We start from the raw sequence: 27,443 nt of genomic DNA, 5'->3' as shown, positions 1-27,443 counted from the left end.
ATTTATTTATGTTTTCTAATGCCCAGAGATCATCAAGAATGTGCCAGTTATTTCTTAAGAACATTTTCGCCTGGTGAACTTATTAACACGAGCTAAACAGATGAACAGACTGAGGTCATCTCCCTAATAGTTCTAACAGCTCCTGGACAAGTGGAGTCCCCTACATTTTCCGAATTCCACAGGTCTTAAAAGACCAATGGCTGAGTTATTCTACTGGTGATATACTCCTGTTATCTATCCTGATCACTGTCTGAGCATTGCAAGGACTAGGACGTGCAGCATATAGAGGCTGAGATACATGTACACACATACTGTGAAACCTGTTCATGATTTTGGCTAAGTTTAAAAATACAGTGTCGGAAAATTACTCATAGTTGTGGAGGAAGATGGGAGAAAAGTGCCAAATGGGCTTGTCATGAGGACTTCTCAGTGTCAACATATATAAAAAGAACTTTTAAATGTAGGCATTATGATAAACACAAATGATCAAGCTAAATTTTCAAGAAAGCGTCTAGGTACAAGATCCTGGTGGCTAAATGTACTACTGTATAGCTTATTCATGAGGACCATTTTGTTCACTGTTAAGGGACCAGCATACTTGGCTCCCCAGAAACATTTCAACTAGACAAAACAACAACACATTAGTCAGAAATATAGCTTTATTATTATAATATTTTATAATCTAAAAACTTTCTTTTTAATTCTTGGAAGAGAATATTCCAACTTCCAGACAACTGACTGACCCTGAAAAATACTGGAAAACAGTGTCTAAGCAATCTGAACTTTGCAGTTAAGAATAAGTAATCTCATTTGGGGAAAAAAGAATGAAAAACAGCTCAAATAAAGATTTTGTCCTTACAAAATAAATAAAATTAGATCCATTCTTCAGTTTAACCTTGAACATGTTTTCCCAGAAACTTTGGTGATTTCTTCCAAAAAGCAACTCTAAGGTTGACTGCCCAGATGGACAAAGAAAATATTTAAAAATAAAACCGAAGTAGGACGTGGCCAAGGGCCATCACATGTAAGTGGGGTATCCCTTCGAGTGAGCCAACTTCATGTTTGAATAGCAAATTTATGTCTTTAAGAAGCACAACATACATAAAGCATTTTCTTGTGTGAGGGTCAGAATTCTGTTGGGACTTTCAAAAAATTAATAAAGAAGTCTTAACATCATTTGTCTTGTGTAATGTATGATATTATGCTGCTTTCTGAAGATCACTGGGTACCACTGTCAAAAAGAGCTGTCATGAACCCTAGGCATATTAAATGAAAATTGAAAATGTAGGTTACATTTAAAAAATTGGGGAAAAAAATCTGACTATACCTCCTTTAAAAATAAATTGTAATTGCACACACACATTACGGGACAATTAGCATGCAACAGAATCAACGAGTCAATTTTTAGTACATAAAAGGTTAAAGGACAATCATGGTATAAATATCAATAAATAAATAACCATGGAGAAGGTTAATTCTCCAAATAAATAATAATTATAACATTACAATTTTTACAATGTTAGCCTAAACAGTGATATTCACAGCAATATTTTTCTCACTTGATAGTTGCCTATACACCACATGAATGGTCCACCCCAACGAGCCAAAAGTCAAAGTGAAGATTCAAAAGTCACCATTTTCACTATGACAGGTTCAAAATGTTTGTATAGTAGTAAGTTACACTTTTCAATTTACTAGCATTTTAAGTAATTGCTTTATTACCTATTTTTAATGCACTGCTAATCTGATGTTTATTGCAATAACAATAATTCTACTATGTTAATTAGGTTACAGTTTTAACTTTTAAAATGAGAGAATTCAATTTACATGAACTAACATATATAGTTTAAAAACTACCCACCACACACACACACCTTTTCCATGAGTATTTAAAAATAAATTCTTAATATACTTGACATATATATTTTGTTTGTGTTATATATATATGTATATATGTATATATTTGGGGACATACTAATTCTTATTTCCAAATGGATGCCAGCACTTGTAAACTCTGCCGATTTGATGATAATGCTAAATTTTTTTTAAAAAGTAACATGGAAATGCTTGAAAAAAAAATCATAAAGCAGGTTCTTAACAGATGGTTCTTTGTAGGAACAAAGGCCATTTCAGGGACAGAGGGGACAGGTTCTGATTCTGGATCCCACATGCACTGTTTAGGTGAGAAATTACTTTAGAAAGCAGTGTACCATGAACACTTCAGATAGCTGGCTGAAAGGTAAGAATGTATATTTTAGTCATAAAAGGGCACAGGAGCAGCAGGAGGTGGAAAAGTTAGGCCAGCACGGAGACAGTGATGCCTACAGCTATCAGATAGAGAAGCTGCTGACACTGCCAGGAAAGGAGGTCTTGGGAGAGGGTTGCAGTGTCTTGGGATGGCTCACAATGCAGCACGTGTGCAATCCGAGGCATTCACCCATTCAGACCCTGAGCTTGTGGTGGGTCAAAGCGTGTATGGCCTCCCCAACCACAGCGAGAGACACAGCTTGGGGAGGCAGCAGCATGATCTTAAGGTGCAGAATATCCAGCCAAAGAGGGAAGAGATGCACCAAAAAGCTGAATAAACATGCATGCAGAGACACAAAAAACCTGAATCAAACAAACTGAAAACACTCCATGGAAATGAGAACTGAGGTCTAACTAAACAAGTCCCTGAAGCAATCTAAACATTCAAATCTGGATTAACCAGAATACTCAGGGAAACGGGAATCCTTATTTTGAAGGCTTACACATTAATTGAGGGGAAGGTTAAAAAGAAATAAAAATAGTTTTATTTCACTGCAGTGAAGAGAACTTTCTATTCCCAGTCTGTGTCTCACAATTTAGAGAGCAGTGGACACAGATGAAGTTTTTTTCAATGCCTGACATCTTGTGTGACCTTGGGTCTGAGAATTAATCACTACTGCCTAGAACACTAGATGCAGAAACTACTGAAGACTGGGCTAATTATTTTAGAAGTTGGAGCTTTGTTCTACTAAAATTTGGGGATTCTGGTTAATCCACATGCTTGTACGGACAGGAAATAATTATATACCCTTGTTAGACCCTTTGCTTTCCCATTGTGTCTTACTATGGGATGTGCCCAAAAGGACATTATTGTTGGCCCCTAGAACATTCCCCAAAACCCAGCAATCGTAGTCCAGAGGCACCCACCCTTCTAGATGATGTTCACGAGCGCTGTTGGCTTTTTTTTGGCCATTTTGGGCCTGATGTTGCCTTTCCGACTGAACCCCAGAGGTTCGCCTTTCTTCGGTAGTCTGCAGAGTTCTCTTGGGGACTCGGCCTGTTCGTGAATGGACTTAGCAGGCTGCATGCTGGCTCTGTCATCCTTGGCTTTTTTCAGGTAGCTCCTTCCCTTTGGGTGAAAATGGGTCTTGAGATCAGGGTGGTTATACATCAAATGTGGGTGCCCTCGGCTTCTACAGATGGTCAGGCAGGAGGAGGGAGATGAGCAGAAAGATTTCTTTAAAACCTTAAAAGATTAAAAACTATCCACGGCACAATCACTCCTGCATGCTAGAGAAGTGATAATGCACCAGTAAAACAAATAACATACATTGTATTTTTCTTCCAAAAATTCCTGTGGCCTTCATGAAGTGATCTCATGATACTACATTCCCAGGGAGATATTACTAATCCTAATTACCAGTAATAAAAACTGAGGCATAGAAAATTTAAATGACTACCCAGGAGAATACATACAGTTGGTCTATGGAGAAGATGGGCGGAGAACCCATACCTCAGGAGTCTTTAAGTAACTACTAGGGGACTCAGATCTGTATTATAACTATCACAAAGTGCATGACTCATAGTATAAACTTATGTAGGTATAATGTAGTACACATACTACATTAATAGTACTACAGAGCTATTATGACTGTATTGTATCTCAGTCAGCGAAAGTTATACCATATAATACTGTAAAAATACTCCAATAGTCCTATCATACTGCCATATACAATAGACTACTATTAGGTCAGTACAAAAATAATTGTGGTTTTTGCAATTATTTTTAACCTTTTAAACCGTAATTACTTTTGCACCAACCTAATAACATAGCTAAAAGTCAAACCCACATTTTAGAAAGTTAGGTGCATAATCGGGTAAATTTTCAATGGGAACTCTCAAATCCATTTATATTATGAATGTCTTATAAAATGCAACAGGAAAACATAGTATATAGACATTATCAAATGGCCCAAGTATAAAAAGATATACATACAGGCATTTGGATTTCCTATTTGAGGAGATATCTGTAAGCTAAAGGAAAACAAGAAAGAAACATTACTTCACTTGAAGGTTGGATTTGATTTCTAAAATCTTGCTTCTATTTTAAGAAATTGTTTTCCCATCAAGGAAGCCAGTAACTGCTATTGGGAGCATTGCCCATGGCACCATCCATCGCAGCAGTGAACAAGCACACCTTATGCTCAGCCTCTGTTTACTCAGGCCTCTGTGGCTCCCTGTTCTGAGATTTCCAAGAAGCCAGTAGCTGCAGATTTCAAAATTTCAAAAGGTCAAAGAGCCCTCCAATAGAGCAACATGTGAAGAAACATGTTTTTAAAAGCTGTTTTGGAATGATGTGCCATTATTTCTTGACTGATTCAGGATGTATTTGCAGCTCATTTACTACAGCTGTGGTGGATCACAGTGCATCAACTAAGAGGGAAATTGGCATAACATGTTTACTGCCTAAAATACATCATTTCTAAAAGGAGAACATATGAAGACCAACCAATTCCACAGTTGTCCCTAAGGCCATCTATCACTGAGATTATTTTCCACTCCCAATAAAATATCTTCCTTTAAAAAAAAAACCTTTTATTTATTTAAGTGTGTTTTTTCAGGATGCATCAGCTCCAAGTCAAGTAGTTGTTTCAATCTAGTTGTGGAGGGCGCAGCTCACAGTGGCCCATGTGGGGATCAAACCAGCAACCTTGTTTTTAAGAGCACCGCACTTTAACCAACGGAGCTAACAGGCCGACCCCAATAAAAATATCTTCATGCACTTCTCTGGCGAAGCTAGGAATATCATTTCCAGAATAAATTGATAATTATCATTTTGTGATCCAGATGTCACCATCCACTTTACAGGCAAACCCAGTGTAATCCCAACCTTTTATTCCTGACCTTCCCCACGTGCCTTCACTAAAAGAAGTGGCAGGCAGACGGATGGACGCTGAGGATGACAAAGAAAATGTGGGGGAAAGGCCATCGCGATGCTGAGGCCCAGTGTGGCCTAGATACATGTCCCTGCTATACTCAAATAACCTGAGGAACCAAGCTCAGCATAAGAGGATCACTTGCCTGGTTCTTTTACCTGCAGCTTGATCTTTAGTCAGGAGCAAATCAGAAAGAAGTTTTCTTAAACGTTTGAGGCAAGATTTGCCTTCTGCTTTTTGACAACCAAAAGTCAGCATTATTGTTGCCATTGCTCACACTGGCTGGATTCTACGTGAGATTAGTAAATATGAACAAAAAAAGGTACCTTCTTGCATGAAGGGTGTGAGGTATGCAATACACAAAGAAGGTAGGACATATGGCTCAGATACATACCAGGCAGGCAGCTTCTGGGAACCCCAAAGCATCAGCATTTCTACCTTCTTGCCCTCCTGCCCCACCACCACCAGTAAGTGTTTCTCAACTGGGCTCCTTGCATAGACTTTAGTGTGTGTGTAAACTAAAAAATCTAGAATCTTTCTTCCTTTAAATTCCTGCCTACTTTTTTTTGTATTATTATTGAGGCATAACAAAATTTTTTTCATTTTATAGTTTGATAACTTATATGTATACATAATGTCCTTTGGAATTTTATGCGAGAGAGAGAGAGAGAGAGAGAGAGAGAGAGAGAGAGAGAATTCTAGAATGCTTCCCTGCTTTCCTCTCTGGGGAAAAGGCCAACAGTGTTATCAAATGTTCAAAGGAATCCCTGACTTCCAAAATGTAGTTATTAAGGTTTTAATAACTACAATCTTAGCGCCTATGAATGTCACTGATGGACCTCAGGAAATGATAAGAATTCACTATATGTCTTATAGAAAGGGAAACGCATAAAAATAGGTAAAGATGAGCCATAAACCTCACATATACCATGTACACATATACAGGTACCATAAATTATGCATATCTATATGTCACGTGCTGGGTAAAATACTGACCATGGGAGTATAGCAAGCAGAAATAACTCTCAAAACAACTATGAGGTAAGCATTATAATCCCCATTTTACAGATAAGGAAAGTAAGACAGAAAAGTTCAGTAGCTGGTTCAAAGCCTCAACGTTTTAGCACTGTTTGGGCGGGGCTTTAAACCCAAGTTAGCACATTCAAAGCCAGAGCAAGCCTTCACTCTGCACAGCCTCCCTAAACAGTGTTTGTTTGTGTACATTAAGTTTAAGAGCAAGGAAGTATATACACAAAACGTTAAGTGGAATCCATGGCTGGATCAGAATTTCTCCAGTGATCCTATAATTATGAGGTTTGGGGTGGATGGCGGACCGGTTATCACACACTAGAGAATTTCATATACTCTCTTCCCTGTGAACACAAGAGGCCACTGTTCCTTCTGATGACAACAGCCACAGGCAGACAGAAAGGCTCTTCCTATTTAGCCCATCCACCTGCCTCCATTTCTCCTATGCTACTTAGTCTTCCTTTTGTTTAGGGAGGGACGGGTATGAAGAAGGGGATCAAGAGTGTCCTTGATTGAGGCTCCAGGGTGGAAAAATATAAACAACCTCGCACTGAGAGCCAGTCTAAACATTTCTAAAACATAAACATGGTGTCGTCTCAGGTTGTTTCAGGCTTGGGGACACTGGACACCCAGCCCTCATCCAACCTCCCCTTTGTGTAAATAGCAGCCCTGCATACTCAACTGTTCAGGACAAAACCTTAGATTCATTCTTGATTCCTCTTTCCTTTACCCTCTAACCTAATCCTTCAGCAAGGCCAACTGGTCTTGTCTATTCTACTCCCAGAACATATCCTTATACCCATTCCTTCTCTTTACCTCCCCTCTATCCAAATGCTATCCCCTCTGACCTGCCACATCATAATCAACTTCTAAGCCATCTCTCATTCTTGTACCCCTCCAGTCAATTCCCCACAGAGCCACCAGAGTCATTCTGCTGAAACACAGATCACCTCCTGCTTAAAACCTTCCAATGGCTTCTCTCTGTGTTCTGGAATAAATACAAATTCCTTACGTGACCTACAGACCACAGTGTGATCTGGACCCTTTCCAACTCTCGGACTTCATCTCCTACCACTCAAATGTGCCATGCTTATTCTCTCCTGAGGCACGTGCAATTCCTATTCTTTTGCCTAGAACATTCCACTTCCAAATTTTCAGAGCTGCCTTCTTCTTGTTATTCAGGTCACAGTGTAAATGTTGCCTCCTCAGCAAGGCTTTTCCTGAAAGCATGTCACTAGTGCTCAAGTGGACATCTCCAACACATCATCTTTTTTTCTCTATAGTAGTTGTCACTATACAAAATTATCTTTGCTATTTGTTTACTTGTTTATTGCATGCTCCTCACTGGGAGCAGGGACCTCATATATCTCACTCACAGAAGTTTCCTCAGCACTCAGTAAGCGTTGCGTCCCCAATAAATGAGTGTTAAATGAATTACTGCTAGTCCTAATTTAGCAACCTGCAGGAAATAAATGCATCGCTTAAAATAAGATTATCCAAGCTGTTTCATGACCTTTCATGGGAGCAGTTCTGTCAGTGATTTTGGCAGATGGGATATTAGGTCACTTTGTGTCTAATTCGACAGCGTTTTTTAGAGCATAAAGACAAAATATCTGAGTAAGCATAGTACATTTTTAGAAACCAGCCAGGTGAAAAAGAACATAAATGCTCAAGGGGATTAAGGGAAAGATACAGATGCCAAAACATTATTTCAGAAAAAGGCACTAAATGTGAGGGGGGAGGAGATATTTTTAGAGCACAAAAGAATTTCAAGTTAGAAGACACCTCAGAAAGAATCAACGTATACATCAATCTAGAAATTTCATTGCTATCTGGAGATGGTAATGAGGGAAAGAGGAAAGAGGAGAGAGGGCAGGAACTATGGGTGGGTGGAAGAAGGGAGATAAAGAAGACTGACAATTTTTTCTGTAGTATAGCCGTAGTGGAGATGGTAGAGCCGGGCCAGGCTGGTGATGACTTTTCCGACTGTTCTGCAGGACGGAGCTGAGATGTGGGAGGCAGAGATCAGAATGTTCTGCTCCATCCTGGACACTGGGGCCAGGAGCTCCCCTCAGTGGGACTGAGGCCCCAGAAGCCCAGGCGTCTCAGTGCTCCGGACCTTCACTAAGCAGGGCCAACGGGGTTAATAAAGATGTGCCAAACTTCTCCTGCTAAAACATCCAAGCTCTTCTGTGTATCTAGAGCCACGGATACCCTGGGAGGCTAGACTTAGTACTTTCATAACATCAGACATGGCTCCTAATTTCATAGGTGAATGTATCTGATTACAATGAAATAGACTGAGTAAAAAGGAGACATGGTCTTAGGGTTGGTCCATAGACTGTCTCACAATGTGGTATATCAGAGTCCAAAGTAGAGTTTAAAAGATTACACATCAAAACAGGGGAAACTACATCTGCTAAATCTTTTCAGAAATCAAACACCTCATTCTTGGTCTTCTCAGGGTGATGTACTCACCTTCCACTAGAGTTCACCTCCCTCCAGCATGATCACGTCCTACTCACAGGCAGCTCTCACTTCCACATTCCCTGCTAAAATCTTAACTGCACTTTGTCTGAATTAGTCACTTCTCCCCTAGGTAAATCAAGTCTGATGAAGGCAGATGTCGTCATGTTTGGGACACAGAGAGCCTAAAATAAATATTTATTAGTTTCCTACCATATTTGTATGTATGTGTGTATATGTGCATATGTGTGTCTATATGTATTTATGTGTATATAGGTGTGCATGTATATATGTTGTGTGTACATGCACACATACATATAATTTTATATATACACATCTGACTAGAAGAGTAGAGACACTGTTCAACTTTTGATCGCATGTTACAGCACGATGACAAATAATGACTGGCTATGTCTTTTAAAAGATGTTCAATTTTCAAGCTGGAAAAATAAACTGAGAGGAGCAAGTGAACAGAGAAATATAAATGAGACAGAGGACTAATGGGCTTTCTTTCTTCCTCCCTGCCTTCCACTGTTTCCTAAAATCCTCTTGGCTTAGTATAGTAAGATTTTACATATCTTACCTCTGGGTTACTTATAAGCCTAAAGACTGAAAATATTAAGGCTACATTTTAATTTCAGAATTCCTAAACACCAAAGTCAGGTGATAATCAGAGAATTTAAGAGGCCTAAAGACCTTATAGTGCAATTAGCCCAACTGCTTCATCTTAAGAATTATAGGCCTAGGAAGACAAACTGTCTTGCCCAGTCAAGAGGGTGGGAATGATCTAGAAGTCAGGCCTTTTCACCTCACATCTCAGGTCTGTGACCTCATGCCACAAGCCTCTCCTGAGAGAGGGCAAGATGGAAGAAGAAAGGAAAGGACTCACAGTGTCCCTCCAGCCACAGTTAGTTATGACTGGACACTCTCACAGTTTCCCAAGGAGGTAACACAGTAATCCAGGAGAGAAGTAAAGGTTCCCTCTCAAGAAAGTTACATGTGGAAGACCAAAGACACCTACCTGGAAAATAATATGTCATGAAGCTGAAACTGCTTTGAACGCAGAAACCTCACAGATGCAACAAATACACTTCCTTCCAGTCTACTTTGCTCCTGACTGGAAAGTTCTGGAGCCTGCATTGCCGTACTGTTCTAAGGCTAAGTGCATATTATTACAAGAAGCACTGGGTGAGATTTCTTCATTTCTTTCCTTCCTCCCTCTCTCCTTTCTTTCCTGTTGTCTCTCTCCCTCCCATCTTCTTTCTTTTACTCACCTGCCTTGTTTCATTCCTTCTTTTATTACTTATGTTTCCTTTTCATCTTGGCTTCCAGAATGCTCAAACTAAACTTTATTTATCAACCAAGAGCAACCTAAACTGTTGGTTAGCATAAATGTTTCCTATTTATATATATAGTCCATTTTGGGGTAGGTAAAAGAATTATTTAAAAATCTTCTGGGAAGGAGGTAAACATAAACTTCAATCAATAATGAAAATGTTATAAATAAACCACTTTGGGGTTTCAAAAATACTTTCTTTGGCTTTGTTGTATATACCACCAAAGAAACTATATAGAGGGCACCTACAGTGTGCTAATTTGTACCTCCTCTCTGCTCTCCAAAGAGACCAGGAAGCTTGATCAAGCCACTGTGAAAGTCTGGACCTTCATCCATATCCAGGATTCTCATCTAGACTCTGGTGGTTTCTTTAGCCCCTGAAACTATATGTAAACTTATCACCTGTGAATTTTTCTGTCTTTTTGAAAATAGACTTAAAGCATGTTTAACATATAGAGACTACTGAACAGTGTTTTCCTTTCTATTAAAGAAGAAAAAGAATGTGGTTAAATCTTGCTTTGCTCAGAAGGGCCAAAGCTTTCATAAGATTCGCTTAAAGAGCTCTAAAACACAGTATCTTCCAATCTACTCGAACACCAAGGTTGGGACAGATGATTTCTTCGCATACTTCAAAACTCTGTTATTCTACAAATATGAAAATACTTCTACCCATTCATCTTGGCTCTGCTTTGGAGAGTGAAGAAGAACTGGAGACTGTGCATCGCTTACTTCCAGGTGTCTTGGGTTCACCTATATCACTTCCATAACACAGGTATGGCCAGGGCGGTGCTTTCAAATGATGTCAAGAGGGTCCCTACAAGTCCCTCCCCAGCTCCCTTTGCTTCTGTTCTTGACCCGATCTCATACTCAAGCACCTCACACTTGGTGGCTGGACCTGCGTGACTTACCACGTGCTCACTGATGTCTCGGCAGAGGCCGTCCGCCTGCTGGCTTTGATAGTACTCTAACTGCTTTTCCGCCAATTCTACCCGTTGCAACAGGTTCTCAATAAAGTCCTGGAGCCGAGCTTTCCCTTGAACCTCCTTCTCGGCTGCTGCTTCGAGGAAGTGGTTGAATGTAACAACTTCTCTGCGAGGAAAAATGTCAGAACACAAAATAGAGAAATGAGACAAGAATTCATTCATTCAATCCGTATTTATTGAGTGTCTACTATGTGTCGGGTACTGCCTTAGGCAGTATGGCCACAGCAATGACGAGAGATAAAAGTCCATTTTAGTGATTACATTTAGAAATTACATTTTAATAGGAGATAACCATAGAACATATACAAGTAAGTATGTATGTCAGGTGGTGATAAGTGCTAAGGAGAAAACTGAAACTGGGTGCAAAAGGACAGAGTGACAAAAGAAGGGAAAGAATGAGTGATATTTGAGAAAGCAAAGTCAGGGACAACCTTTTGGATGGGGTAACATTTGAACAGACACCTGAAGGAAGAGAGGAATAAGCTATGCAGCCACCTGGGAACAGCTCCGAGGGAATGTGCAGATGGGTCTGAGGTACAGCAAGGAGGCCTGTGTGGTCGGAGCAGAGTGGGGGAGGGGTGAACAGTGGGAGCAGGGAGCCAGGTAGGACCTCAGAATGAAACAGCCCAAGAAATGCCATCTTGAAGTAGATTCAAGATCCGCTGGGAAAGCTGTTTTAGCTGACATAAGAGAAGCAATGTGCAGGCTGCCTTTCCCTAAAATGTTGAGCAAAGTACCTCAAACAATATTCCTTTATCTACATAATTCCTTGTGGAGGCACAAATCCAGAATATTTTTAATAACTTTATTACTATTTTATATTTTTTATTGATAATGCAAGAATGAAAATAATGCTTTTCTGATTTATAACTAATAAAAGTTCTTTATAAAAAATTCAAACACATAACAATATATATAAAAAATATCCTCTGAAACCCCATTATCCTGAGACCGCCACCATTAACATTTTGGTAGTTATCCTCATAAGCATTTACACACACACACACACACACACACAGGTGCTTGGCCTTTTTCTCAGGCCAAGCTCCAAGTAACCAGCACTACCAAGAGGTGTACAGTATTACATCTGATTTGCCTCACTTAATAAGAAATCATGAAGATCCTTTCAGCCATCCCCTCTGTATGCTCTGCCACCCCCACTGAAGCTAATGAATTCCATAATAGTACTACCTGTTGGATATAGTACTTCTTTTATGTGTCTTCAATATTTTTCTAAACCCTCGAGGAGTGGCCCTTCATTTTTCTGGCCATGCTCAGCTTACACAGAAGCAAGATTCTAAACACTCTGATAACTGTCCGCCTTCTACCCTCCAGGCTCTTTCATTTTAGGTAAATGAATCCTATTTTTCAAATCTTACCTCATGCAGTTGTTCTAGATAGTCAGTTAAATTCATTGCCTTCCCTGCATCTTCTCAATCTCCATTTGATCTTTATTTTCCACAGAGCTCCATAATTTCTTAAAGAGTAGAACTTCAGGGAAGTCAGGCTCAGGAGTCACAGTTTCGTAGAAAGTCTTTGCCAAATAGATGATCGTGGCTTCCAGCTCCTTTCTGAACAACTAGTCAGTGAGCTGTTTTTACAATTAGTCATGATTTTTCTCTCACAAATATGTCACATTTAGCCATACTGAAACTTTTTCTGAGACATGCTACAGAGTCAAACGTCTCTGCAAAACCTTGGGAATTATCTATTTACAAAAATAGAAGAGACTGGTTCTCACAATGATTCGCTCAAAGAATTGTTCATTACCAGCTTCCATTTTTCTAGTTTCCTATCCAAGATGAAACATAAACCCCAATCCCATAATAATTCCATTATCTTTCAGTAGTCAAAAGATATTCACATCAGAGAAATAACAGCCCTTCTGTAAAGGAGTTTTCTTTCATCATCAAGTCTGAAGTTTATTTCCAGGTGTTTCTGAACAAGCCCTGAATAGAAGATGTGCACTTTCCAAGCTGTTCAGGCCATGGACACAAGCCAATTTTCATGCTCCACTGTCATTTGGCTTTGATCCGTCTCCTAGGTGAGTCACAAACCTTAACTACCAGCAAAATAGTGGCAGGTTCGTCTGAGTGCTACATTCAGCTGTTTCACGGTTCCTACCGAGTTTTCCCGAAAATAAGACCTAACTGGAAAATAAGCCCTAGCATGATTTTTCAGGATGACATCCCCTGAACATAAGCCCCAATGCATCTTTTGGAGCAGAACTTAATATAAGACCCAGTCTTATTTTCAGGGAAACACGGTAGTTATGTTTGACAGTTGAGAGCCTTTGGACAGAGTATCTTTACAGTTCAAAAGCACCACTGAAAACATAGCCCAGAAAATAGCTACTCCTTCTTCTTTCCAACACTAAGGTTTCAATTCATTCAGAGTCCAGCCCACTGTGGGTACTTCCTGGGTGGTATTTAGGATAACTGAATTATGAAAGTCTCCAAATTGTACTTAACAGGGAAAACAACCAAAAATCCAACACAGATAAAAACAAAAACATAGATAAATGAGCCAATGTTTGTTTTTTTCCAATTCATTTTGGTTTATAATATTTACTTTATCTCATTACAGGAAGATTGCATACTTATCATGGAAAATAGGAAAATTGACCTATTTGGAAGATCAAACTGAGCAAGGGATGAATCAGCTTTTTTTTCTCTGCTCTAAGCCCCTCACTCAACACGATACATGACACATAATAAATATTCAATAAATATTTGCTGTAATTAATGTATTAAAAGGACAAAGGAAAAACAAACAAACAAACAATCAAATGACCCATAATCCTACCACCACCCGAAGGTAACTACTGTAAATATCCTGGTATATTTTTTCTAGTCTTTTTTTTCCTTCTGTGCATATTTACTATTCTTGGGCTCTCAGGTTGTACAATTTAGAGTATAAGACAGAAATATATGACAGCTTAATCCCACAGGATTAGCATCTCAAAAGAAAACAAATCTGAATGCAATACAGCTTATGATTGTGGCTGTATTTTTAAATCATGTAATGTTTTGCTATATAGTTCCATATAAAACTTTCACGAATTAACACTAATGCTCTTAGCTGATAGTGGAGTGTTATGCCATGTTGTAGAAGAAAAGCATCTTTTTCTAATTTCCCCCTCATCCAATTATCTTATGCCCTGAAGCTGAGAAGTTAATACCCTGTGTCTTTTTCAACTAACCTGGCACCAATGCTAACCTAATTTCAGTTTATGGATGTTTCACATCAACTAAAACAAAAGGTTAAAACAAGCCTGATGATTTAATTTTAAAAGAGAAGTTACATAAGGGCTGGAAAAACTCATCATACTGAGATTGTGGTTGGGTATCTATATTAGATAAAAACAGTAACAAAAACCCAGTGATTAATTGTGGAAGAGCATGTGTGTACAACTTCAGATTCCCCTGTTACATCCTGCTAAATCTGGATTAACAATATCCAGAAACACCTCTTATTTCCCCAAGGATTTGGGGAATTTCCTGAATGGAAAAGAAAGAAGTTTAACTACATTACATTTGTAACCTCTTTAATAATTATTCTCCAAAAAGTAAAATATCCATTGAAAGTACAAGAAAGACCAATGGATTTCAATGCCAGGGAGGACAAAAACTCGTTAATATGATTTCAGATTCCATGTTGCAATTAACCCTAAACAAACTACCAAATGTCGAATTTGGCATAGTATCAAAGCAGAATATCCACTATTCTCTGAAAATGCTATTAAAATAGCCCTCCATTTTCCTACTACATATCTGAGATTGGATTTCCTTCATCTATTACTTCAACCAAAATAAATTTGCAACAGATTAAATGCAGAAGAACTAACAAGATCCAGCTGCCTTCTTTTAGATCAGATATTAAAAATATGTGCAAAACTTAAAAACAATGCCACTCTTTTCACTAAGTGGTTATTGGGAAAATCATTATGTTTTTCGCAGAAATATTTGTTATCAAGTAATGGATTTCTTATTGCTCTTTGTAAATGAAGTAGTGTTTTTCAAATTTCTAAGTTTTAATTTCTAATACAGTAAATATCAATAGAAAAAACCTACACAAGCAAAAGCTTTTTGGGATCGTCAGATTTTTTTAGGCATATAAAGGGAAGTGAGGCCAGAAAATTTGAAAGTTGTTGCCATACTGTATACCAGAGTGATCTAGAACTCAGACTCTGGTGAGGGTAAACAACATGGGCTAGCACATGAGGAAGAGGCAGCCACAAGCCATACATTTATTTATTCCATTATCTAGTCACTCGGCAAATATTTATTGATGCTACCAGGTACTGGGCTTAGTGCTGGGCCTCTCATGATCCCATGGCTACATTCATGAAGCTTAGTGTCTAACCTAGGGATCAGCTGTTCCCGTAAAGGGCGGGCGAGTTATTGTCTCAGGCTCTGCAGGCCATTCGGCATCTATCACAACTGCTCAACTCTGCCTAGCGCGGTCATAGATGACATGTAAACGAATGAGTGTGGCTGTGTAACAATAAAACTTTATTTTTTATTATTTTACTTTATTTATGGACACTGAAATTTGAAGTTCCTATAATTTCCATATGTCATGAATTATTATTTTTCTTTTGATTTTTTTTCAACCATTGAAAAGATAAAAGCCTCCTTAGTTCACGAGCTCCACAAAAACAGGTAGCAGGCAGGATGTGGCTGGTGGTGCGCTGAACCCTGACGCAGTAAGCAAAGCAGACATTAAAAGGAACACATACTAAAATAAATGTGTAATTACAAAGCTGAGCTGAAAGTGACTAAGAAAAAGAATAATATGATGCTATCAGACAGAAGAGCAGAAAGACTTGTGTGGTTTTATTTTAGGTTCTCAAGCCTGTGATTCAGAATACAGTGTGAAAGCTGGAGGCCAGATGAGAAGATAAGTAAGGGCAAACCTGAGTGAAATTCAATCAGGGTGTGGGTATAGACCAGCTTTGGGGAACTTAACTGATTCTACGCTACTTTCAGTCCCATCTTTGACTTCTTACTTATTTTTTTAGAAAGATTAAATGTCATTAAATCCAAAGTTTCCAGTTTCAAAATTCACTGGGAAATATGCTTATTTAAAGCAATATTTGATACTAAAGGAAAAAATACCAGTATAGTACAAGCAACGGGCCTGAAGTTCACTATTTTGCCGAATGACTTGCAGACCTGGAAATCTGTCAGTATCCTGAGATTCACAGACATTCAGGAACAAAGAGTACATAAGGGAGCACTAAGTGAAAATGCCCTTTTGGTACAACCAAAGCTTTATTTAGAAAAAAAATATTTGTTCATTCATGCACTCACTCATTTACAGGAAGGCCACAACGTCTAAAAAAATAGATATTATTTTTTCAACCCCCTCACTTACTTTTTCTGAGGTGGGTTAAAGACAGGTTAATTCAGAAAAATCAAAGACGTATTACCATGTGGACAACATTCTCTAGAAACGGGTAGAGACAGAAGGAATTGCACATTAATGGTGGTGTTCGTTTCTATTTTACATAGTCATTGAACTACGCATGTTAATGAGGGACAACACACAGATCATACCACATATTTCAATCTACTATAAAACACCACTTATTTTGTCTATTCCCGTGTGTTTCCAGCTTTCATGGCCATCCTGTAGCCGTATGTTCCTCAGGCCTCGTTCATGCACAACAAGTCCCTCTCAATTCCAGCCTCAGTGAACACTCTTCTTTCAGCTAGATCCTTACTTTTTTTTTAAATTAGTTTCAGGTATACAAAACAATATAATAGTTAGACATTTACACCCCTCACAAAGTTGCCCCTCTATTGTCCCTCTGACATTATACCTATCTATTATAATTCCATTGACTCTATTCCCTACGCTGAACTCCACATCCTGTGACCATATATATATATATATACTCAATTATAGTTGACATTCAGTAGTATTCAGCTTCAGCCTCAGGTGTACCACACAGTGGTCAGGCATCTATAATGTCCATGAAGTGGTCTCCCTAATAAGACAAGTGCCCATCTGCTACCCTACAAAATCTTTACAACATTATTGATTATATTTCCCAAACTGTCTTTTGTATTCCAGTGGCAATCTTGTGGTTACCAATTTGTGCTTTCTAATCCCCTCACCTTCTTCCTCATCCTCATTCTCCATCTGGCAACCCTCAGTTTTTTTTCTATATCTTTGAGACTGTTTCTCATTAGTGTGCTCATTTATTCTATTCTTTAGATTCCACATATAAGTGAGATCATATGGTATCTGTCTTTCTCTGCAAAAAAGAAAAAATAAAGCTGGACCACCTCCTTATACCATGTACGAGAATAAATTCAAAATGGATTAAAGACTTAAATGTAAGATCTGAAACCATACAACTCCTAAGATATAGGAAATAAATTTGCAGACATTACCTTGAGTAATATTTTTACAGATCCTTACTTTTGCACATGCTGTTACTCCACCACAGTCTCTCCTACTGCCCTTCCTAAGCCCCCACTCTTACTGATCTTTCCCATCTCAGGACTCTCCTGCTAAGAAGCTCTCCAATACATATGGCTGTTACTGTTGACCTACTGTTATTCCCACAGAACTTTGTACCCTTTCACAGGACACATTTATCCCATTCCACTGTAAAATCAGGGAGTAAAATCAGGGTTCCTGTGATACCCCCAGCGTCTAACATGAACCTAGCACACAAAAGGGGCTCAACAAATTTCTGCTGAATGCACGAAATGTGCAACTACATCTCTAGTTGAAAATCTTTAACTTTTCTTTCTTTTTTTCTTTCTATCTTTTCCCAGACTAGTACTGGAAATAAAACCAATAAGTGAGTAACCTTGCAATACAGGTACCTCCTACAGGAATGGGGGTGGGATCTAAAATTGATGCCGCTCTTCTTTCTATTCTTAAACAACACTTTAATATCAGCTTCATGTCCCAAAGGCAAAGCACTACCAAGTTATTTAAATTTCATTTTACATTACTGATTTATGAACCTCTTCAGAGGTATATGAAATGGTAAAAATACCTCTGGCTAAAAATAGTCCAGCCATTGATCACAGAGCACCTCAGACAGGCCGTAGTGTCAGCCAGGAGGCAAATCCCAAAGCTAGACTCTACCACCTCTGAGCACTGGGAACCTGGCTGCAAACTCAGAGTTCAAGGACGGCTCCTGTGTACCCTACGGGGCCCCACAGGGTAAAATGTGTACCTGCTCCACATCTGGGGCCAAGTCACCTCTCTACTTGTGTCAGCCCTTTACCTCATCTCTCTTTTTTGGCTTCTTTGAATAAACCAAAAGTATATATATTTCTCACTAAGGATTTACAAAGTAATGAGAAAGTCAAATTATTCTTATTGGTTCTAAGTAGCTCAACACTTACATTCTAAGCCCTTCATGCCGGAGAAGGATGGGGGTGTCGGAGGGAGGGAAGGGAAAGAGCAAGAGAGAGACAGGGAAAAACAGAAAATGTCCCTGAGTCTCCAAATTTTACCACATGCCACCCCTCAGAGAGCATGTTTGACATCTAGCTTTTTCTCCATTAGTTTGTAAGCCTGCATGGAACGTAGCCTGGCAAGACAGGACCCTCATTTATATAAATGCATTAAAATGTGGAGCAAATAGACCCCTCCTTGTCCCACTGAATGCGACATCTAACATCATTTTTCTTGGCCTGCTTCCTAGCTATGGATCAGTCTGGAGACCAAGTCGCCTACTCACCGCTTTAGCTGATCAAAAATGGGAAAGATGAATTAAGCAGCAAGAGGGTTTTTAGTTGTACAAAGCAACTTTGCAAGTCAAGTTTGCTTTTTAAAGGCCAGCATTCCACAGCCAGTTTTGGACAGAAACCTAAAGGGACATTACCTGGCTCAGGGCACCTATCTACATCTCTTTTATCACACCCCTGATGATCTGTTTAATGTCTATTTTACCTTCTGATCTATTTCTGCCATGAAAGCAGGAACTGGACTCATTTGGTTGACCACTGTCTGACTAGAACTAGAACAGTACCTGGCACTCAGTGGGCACTCAACAAAGATTTGCCTTCTGCTGACTCCTTCTGCTGGGAAGAGGGCAAATGATGAAGGAAGAAGGGAAAAGATTATATCTATCAGAGTTCGCAAGGGAGCAGGATGGAAATTAAAGATGGAATTACAAAGAGACCCCTCACCACAGTCAAAGGCTGGCAGTGGCACATGCTCCACCCTAACTGGCCGTGGATTTGCAGAGAGTCAAGCTAAAAGCCCTTGTTGGAAGTTAAAAGCCCTGGGCTAGTTTTCAGGAAGCTTAGTATCATTATCATATTTACTGACGCAGCCATTACCCCATTTCCTAACACCTTTGATGCCAACTAACATTTCCTTTAATCACATCAGAAAAATAAATGATGTCACCCTGGCAGCTTTCTCAAAACAGCAAAGAAGCAAGCCCATTCCAAAATGGGCCTGACTCAGTATTACTTAAATCTTGATACTTTGGGCAAATATCACATTTTCAAAAGTCTGGCTGAGATACAGTGAATGGAAAAAGCAATCAGCAGTGAGACAGGGAATTTGGGTTCCATTTTTAGCTTTGCTACTAAATTTTTATTTTGGTGCTAAGTCATTCCACTACCCTGGGTCTTATTTTCTACATCTGTGAAACGAGGGTGTTATCGTGAAGGAGCCAGGAGTACCTTCCAGTACTAAAATCACACAGTTCCCTTATGGGTCATCTCTAATAGTCACCTCCCTGCTCTCTTTCAACGTCACTATCCAGCCACCAGTGCAAACCCTGCCCTTCATCCTCACTCCTTCAGTGTGGCCTCTTCACATAGAAACATCTGTTCTCTAACTTTTTATCAACTTAGAAACATGGCTTGCATTTAACCACTGTTCAAACTACCCTAGGGTTGAATATAGGTGTGTTCATGGGTATTTTTATTCTTCTTATGTAGAGTGTAAGCTCCTTAGGGAAAAATATCAAGAAGGTTGTGTTCTCCCCACACACACAGGGCTCAACACATCGCAGGTGCTCCGTCTGGACTTTCCAACCTCACCAGCAGAAGAGTGTGCAAGTAAATTGAGGATGACCGTTATCACACCGATGTCCTCTAAACCCCAGGTGAACTCCACCAGGAATCAGCTACTACCCACATCCATCCTTTCTTGTTAAGGGATACCTTACGGCAAGGTTGGCCAGGATTGATTTACCTGATTACCAGCAGTGCTACCCTCCAGTCCTGAATACTCTTAAATAAGTAAATACCTGTTTCCATGGGACTTTTAAAGTTACGGGGACTTTGTGAAGACAATGAACAATTTCTTTTTCAGATTTGCTCTGCAGAAACATGTAGTAGCTCTTTACAAAGGTACAATGAGACTCACCAGCACAGAGGTACAACATATTGCCAATTCAAACAATCTCCTCTGTTACAGAGCACATATATATATATGACTCCTACAACCAAGGTGCTTCAGTCTACAGATGGCCTCAGGGCAAAACCGGCCCTTGAGTCTTCTATTTCAGTTTGAAAGAAAGGATTTTAAAGTTGAAAGAAAAATCCATACGCAACAGAACCTCCCGTGAATGTTAAATACTGATGTTTATTTTTGTGTTTTTTTTTAAACTGAATCTACCATTTATGTCTCAAAGGGTCCACAGAGTTTAACTCGATTTCGAATGGACTGTAAACACCTGCTTTCTCTCACAAATGGGCCTTGAGAGCTCATCTGGATGGGTTTAGCAGGAAAGCACAGCCCCTGGCATGTTCCTTGGACAAAAAGCAGCTTCCCGTATCTGAAAGGTCACTTCTTTGGTGGAAGACTCAGCTCTGTGAGTGAGTGGTGAGGAGGGAGAGAGCATGGTCCAGCCAGGCCGATCAAGTCAAATCAACCAGTTTCAATGGCGTGGGAGATTGGCAACTGGCTCCCTCTGCATCCCTATCGTGGGGGGGGGGGGTCCTGTAGACACTGAGGGTGAGGGCCAGCATTCTCTCTCAGACCAAGAGCTCCACTGTCCTGCAGGGAAACAAGACTCTTTCAGTCCTATTTTATGTACAGAAAGAGTGATTATTTGTGGTTTGAATACAGAAACCGATGGGGCAGGCCAAATGAAGGCTTAAAAAAAATGAAGCCTTTGTTTATTTTATGTTTAAAAATTGAAGGCAGTTTCACTGTATTTTCATTTCAAGTGTTTTGTTTTGTTTTGTTTTAAATGGCATTGCTTTCCTTTTTCTGGTAGTCCAAAAAATATCATACTAAAAATGAATTCATAATTTACCCTCAGATATACTCACAAAAAACATGAAAAAAGACATATGTACAAGAATGTTAACAGAGGCACTATTTTTAAAACTAGGAAAATGGAACAAAACCATGTATTCATCATAGCAAGCAGATTAAATCAGCCATGGTGCATCCGACCATGGAATATCAAGCAATAGCCAAAAGGAATGATATAATTTTATATTCAGTGCAAGAAAGATAGCTACAACATACTATGTTAAAACAAAAACAAACTCCACACACAAGTGGAAGAAAAGTATGTGTCATGATTCCATTTGGGAAAACACAGTAACTGTACATGCATATAAAGTACAGATTGTATGCACACAGGAAGGCTCTAGAAGGACATTCACTAAACTAATCAGTAGCTGTCTCCACAAGATGGGGTGGTGTATGCTTGGAAAGGAGGGAGGACTTTTAACATATACAATTCTACCCTGTTAATTTTTTTTTTTACAAGTATGTATTAGTTTTTCAATTGGTCCTCAAGTGACAGTACTCAATTAACCGTAACACATTATCATTATTGACCCATGCATGGCCCACTTTTACTTGTTAACCAATTCTTTTCTAATAATAAAGCATCCTTGAACCCACCAACACAAGTAAAAATTAGGTCCTTGACCATAACCTAGATCTAACCATATGTTCCTTCCTGTCACCATATTATCTTCTCATACTCCAGGCAACCACCACCTCAAATCGCACATCCATTATTACTTGTGTAAATAATAAATAAAATACAACAAATAAGTAAATGCAAACAATTAATTTGGTTACTTTTTAAATCGACTGCTCTTTAATCAAACAGGAATACCATAAGCTTTTCTCTGCACATAGGGCAACCACAGCTGCCATTTTTCCAGTGGAGCAATGTTAGCCACCCTGGTCGCCATAATGGGCATTAACTTCCCACCAAGGAAACACCAGAAGCCAAGAGAGAAACATTTTTCATTAGCGATCATTTCTCTAAGAGCAAAGTAAATCAGTGGCTCATTCAATTCCGTCCTCACTCCATAATTTAAAAAATGTCTAGTTGAGCAGATCAGGCTTTTCCTCTACGTAGAAAGTAAGCATTTAGTGATACCAAGTGATATATAGGGTTTCTCAACCTCTTACCAAGTGGAAGAAGCTTGAATTACTACTGTATTTTAAGAGACAACACAGATAGAAGCCTGCCACGAGGCAAAAAAAGGATGAACTTAAGTCAATCTCTATAATGGAACTCAAATTATTTAGAAACCTTCCTTCTAGAATGTTTTAGTTTATCAGTTTTTATGTCTTTTCATTCCATGAATTCTGCGCCTCTATTTAAAATGAAATCCAACATTCTGCATTTGGAAAATACACTGCATTGTCATGTATACGTTTCTACTTTGGGTTGAATCCATACTTACTGATAAGGACATGGTTTTCCAAGTATAATTTTTAAAGTATTAGTTTCTCTGATCGCCTATAACTTGTGAAAACCAGTGTCAACTCTTTGCAAGCAGGCATGACATATTATTTTACAAAAAGAGAAGTCTCAAACTTAAATCACAGAAGCACAGCAATACCAGAAAGTTACCTCTGGGTTTCCTAATGTCTGCTTCTTCCAAATAAAAATTGTAATGAAATGGATTTTCAGTTCTTGACTTCATTACAAGAAGACTGGAGACTGTTAAGAAGGAAAGTTCCCCAGCATGCCCTTCTGCCTTCCCATTCAATTCCCTGGCTCACCAGTGGGTGCTGGGAATGGAACCCACCACAGAAACAATGCGTTACTCCCCTCTCTAATAACATTATCTGTACGTTACAGTTTCCCAGGTGAAAAGGAATTAGATGTTTTGACTTTCATGTTGCCACGTTGCAGACCATACAGCGAGGGTAAAGAATATTAGAAGCCTTGTGCCTTCCACATTCAACTATATCAATGAGAAATACAGCCAAGGTACCCGCAAGTAATACAAAACCAAACCTTGCTTAACATTTGCTTGTAACTCAGGGGGAAGGAGCCTAAAGAAATCGGGTTAGCATCCTGTTTCAGAGCTACTTACTCTTCTTTCCTGAGAAGTTCCTCCTCGGATTCTGTCAGGCGCTGCCTCAGCCCAGCGATCATCTCCACGGCCACGTCCACCTGTCTATTCAGGGCCCGCTCTCGTCTCTGAACTTCCTGCTTTTTCTGAGTCAGCTGGACAAAAGCTGCCCGAACTTCCAATAGTTCGGCAGTTTTCTGGGCCAACTCTTTGGTGAGTTTATCGATTCTCTTTTCGATGGTCCTGTCCACAGCCTCGACCATCCGATTGAATTTTTCTCTGACATGGGCCTCGAAAGCAGCTTTGGTGTCTGAGGTGGGAGGTCCAGGACAAGATTGCGGCCCATCCAGCGAGTCTGTTCGTAGGTCCACAGCAGTGTAGGTCTGCACGTAGGACACAGGTCTCTCTGCCACCACCTCGAATGGCTTCCTGTCCTTGGAGTGTTCGTGCGAAATGCTATATAAGTTAACATAGCTTGGTTTCTGCTTCACCACATTGCCACAGCTCTGCAATTTTCCCTGTTTCAGAGGTTCTGAGGAAGTAACTAGGTCTGTATCTTTGAGGGATGGAAAAAGGCTGCATTTTGTCAAGAGGGTTCTCTCCTGGTAGCTGTGACTGAATTCCAGATGGGCCCTCAACGACGACAGGCTTCTAAATCTGGTATGGTCTCCACACCTCGGGCAGCGGAATGGCAGGCACACAGCAACATTCTCAAAGGATTCCTGCCAGGGGTATCGGCTGTCCTCAAAAGCCTTCTGTTGCATTACTCTAAAAGTCCTGGGCAGGGGGGAAAAACAGATAGTTTACATGTCTGTCTTAAAATGCTACTGAAATGACTGTTGTTGCTCATCTCCATGAGGGCAGAGGCTTTTTGGTTTCAAATGACGTTTGCATAAATCTTATGTGAAAATTAAAACCTACAAACCCTGAGCCAAATCCAGCCTCATCCATCCAGGTCCTTATTGTCTACTGCTCTTTTTGCACTAAAAGGCAGACGTGAATAGCTGAGACAGAGACTCTGTGGCCTGCAAAGCCAAAAATACTTGCTATTTGGCCTTTACAGAAAAAGTTTGCCGACTCCTGCCTAGAATAAAAAAGATGGGTAATATTCGTTTTCACAGGTCAGAATACTGGAGCAAGGAGGTAAAGTAATTAACTGAAGGCCAGATGGAAAACGGCAGATTCAGAAGCAGATTCAGGTTTCCTGCCCTCCTGAATTTAGTATACTAACTGCAAAACTGTGCCCTATTTTACTGATAACCTGATAAGCATGAATACAAAAAAATGAGGAAAACTGAGCATGAATTATCAGAACTGACCCTAGGAGAGCAAGCTCAGCTCTCTTTACTCAAGAATGGGAAAGACATTACTCAAACTAGGTGCAGTGGCATCTAAGCAATCAGCTGAAAAGTTTTCAACCTGCGATTTTTGCCCTTAATTTTGTCCTCTCATGATTGCTGTAATAACATAAATCAAAGTATTACTATAACAGCAATAGCCGCCATACTTCAGATTTACTAAAATTTGGGAACCCAATGTGTCAAATATTATTTGACCTTAGTGGCCAAGACTTTATTAACATAAGAGTGTTCTGGATGGATTTGCCTGGTCTGTGGTCCTGTTTTAAGGATCAACCTCTAGGCATTAATGACAACCTCTAGAAATGGCCAATGTTTGACCAGGTAGGTATCAGCATAACTCTTTTAATAACAGAAAGTTATTATTTCCTTGTAGGAATTCATCTTAGCCTTAGCAACAGATGACTGCTAGCAACCCAATTCTGCAAGCAGCGCGTATCCATTTCTTCCAGGAATGGTTTCTACTTAAATGTAAGAAGCATTGGGCTCCCAAAAGAGGGAGCTTAGCTAAGGGTCTAGGCTCAAAAGTGGTAGTACTGGGCCCCCAACCTCTTCCAAAGCAGAGGTGCAAGTGGTCCCCAGACAATTAGGCAAGCTTCCAGGTTAATAATAAAAGCCTCTGGCCCCCAGGGGGGGAATCTCTTCCTGTGCTACACCAGGCTGTTTAACCACCGGTTTTCTGGGATGGGCTACATATGCTGATAAAAAATGCAGAGGAGAGGTGAAGGGGAAGACAGGGTTGTAGGGGTCAGTGGGAAAGGGGAGGCGTTCCCTATGGGGAAATGGGTAATCACGCACTCCGGGAGTACGCAAGCTTTCAAGGGCCCAGCAGAAACCCCAATCCACAGGGTTGGCGGAAACAGCCCTAATATGCGATGCCTGAGCAAGGCAGGTTGGCAGAGACCCTCCTGCGGGGGGCTCCCGGCTCTCCCCGTGCCCGCCCCGCAGCGTGCCAGCCCCGGAGCCGGTACGTGCGCACGCGAGTTCCTGCAGGTCGGGGCCGGGAAGCCCAACTCCCCGCGGGGTGAGGGGACGGGAACTCCTGACCAGCCCCTACCGGCCCCCTGCGCCGCGCCCCCGGGGCCGGGCCGCAGGCGCCCAAGCCCCGCGGCCGCCACTTACCCGACTTGTTGCTGTAGCTGCAGGCTCCGCTGCTGCTGCCGCTGCCGCTGCCGCCGTGGGTGCTGCTGCTGCGGGAGCGGAGCGGTTTTCAGCAGAGCCGTAAATCAGGCTGAGCCAGGCCCGCTCCCACCCGCGCGCACCCCGGCGCCGGGACGAGCGGCGTCCAGGGCGGAGCGTGGCGCGGGCCGGCGGGGGCGGTGCACTTGGCTGTTGGGGACCCCGGGTGTCCGGAGGGCGAACGCCTCGGGGCTCTGGGGTCCTGGAGGGCTGTGGTCCCTCGGATGACACCCACCTCTCTGCCCAGGCGCCGAGAGCACCGTCTTCCCTCCCTAAGCTGTGGAGCGGGTTGGGGCTCAGGATTCCACGGACACCCGGGGAGAGATGCTGGGATCGCTCCCTGGGCGAGGGAAGGGGCAAAGCGTGCCAGCCTAGGAGGCGCTGCGCCTTCTGCAGGCCTTGGCATGCTTTTTCGTACTTTACAGTTATTGGGGAGCGGGAGAGTGTGGATGAGAATGAAGCATGGCGGGGCATCTTCTTTAAAAATCTGCCGGCAGGGAGGTCCGGGTATTTATATTAGGACCTCTTCATCCTAAGCAACCGGAGAGGTCATAAAATAACCTAGGAAGTCTAGTCTAGCCTTCCTGGTCGAGTGTCCTGGTGCTAAGTTAACCGGCAGAACTAAATCTAGTAAAGTATATGGGTTGTGAATAAATAAAGCAATGAGGTCCCCCCACTCACACCCCTATCTCTAAGGAACAGGCCCCTTCCTTCTCTTTTTAGGTTTTTGTCAACCTAAAAAGAGTTTTCTTTCCTTCTGAAGGATCCTAATGACTCAACTTAAAAAAAAAAAAAATCTGGGCATATTCCTAGTCTAACTCTTGAAATACGAAACCAGGATAAAAGTTGTTGGGTTTTCTCGTCAAAAGGAGACATTGTTCATCGATAGACAGTTACATAAATGCATCTTCTGGACTCCACAGGATGTCTGTTCTCAGAGTTTACTATTACTCGTTTCAACACTCATTTCCCCTCCCCTTTTTTGGACAAATGAGTCATCACATCGATGTAATTAAGAGTCCAAGCTCTAGAGTCAGCCTTGATTCAAATCCTAGTTCTAGGATTCAAATCTGGGCACTAGGACTTGCATCACGTTTCCAGACTTTTCTGTGCCTTGGATTCCTCATTTATGACATGGATATAATCAGGACCTACCTCATAATTTGGTGGTGAGGGTCAAATGAGGTGATGAGGGTAGAGCACTCTCTGACCCAGACGTGCACTGATAATATCAGCTATCATTTTCATTTCTGTTACTAATATTATTAACACAAGAGAGGGCCTACACACCTATACACCAAAAATGTGCTCTTGAGAGGTAAACCTCTAAGGTTCAGGCTCCTCTAATTTCTAAGACAACATCCTTGCCTTCTCCTTTCTTTGAGTTTCTCTCCTGTATAAATGAATGGATTGGGAATTTTCGAGGGCCTTTTCTCACCCTAAAAGTATGAAGAATATTATTAAATAATTATGGAGAGGTTGTTCTGTGCACGGTCTAGAGCTGAGCATTGTGGTAAATTCAACTTTGATTGACAGTCATTTAGGACCTTAAGGTTTACACTAGTTGTTCTCAAATTCACCCTCACTTCCACCCCACCCCCAGCAGCATGACCATTACCTAGTAATTTGTTAGA

At 40.7% G+C, this 27,443-nt stretch overlaps 1 protein-coding gene across 2 annotated transcripts in view; it reads right to left on the bottom strand.

The window, feature by feature from the left end:
- The window catches only part of ZNF365 (zinc finger protein 365), a 58,233-nt gene extending 31,052 nt beyond the window's left edge, over nt 1–27,181 (bottom strand). Inside the window, exons 1-5 of one of the 2 annotated variants that reach the window (XR_013994942.1) lie at nt 25,753–26,823; nt 23,294–24,049; nt 10,923–11,103; nt 4,244–4,281; nt 3,175–3,440 (exon numbers count right to left, since the gene is read on the bottom strand). Coding sequence is in view for 1 of the 2 variants with exons in the window: in XM_081073556.1 (XP_080929682.1) it covers nt 3,179–3,440; nt 4,244–4,281; nt 10,923–11,103; nt 23,294–24,036 (1,224 nt within the window). In the remaining variant the exon portion in view is untranslated. Of the gene's footprint in view, nt 1–641; nt 3,441–4,243; nt 4,282–10,922; nt 11,104–23,293; nt 24,050–25,752 lie in introns of those variants that run through there. The other variant, XM_081073556.1, reaches the window with a different exon arrangement.
- Nucleotides 27,182–27,443: the final 262 nt, after the last annotated feature.

Source organism: Rhinolophus hipposideros, assembly GCF_964194185.1.
Source record: "Rhinolophus hipposideros genome assembly, chromosome: 15".
NCBI lineage: Eukaryota > Metazoa > Chordata > Mammalia > Chiroptera > Rhinolophidae > Rhinolophus > Rhinolophus hipposideros.
Note: the sequence above shows the minus strand (reverse complement) of the source record. Positions and strands in the feature narration are given on the sequence as shown.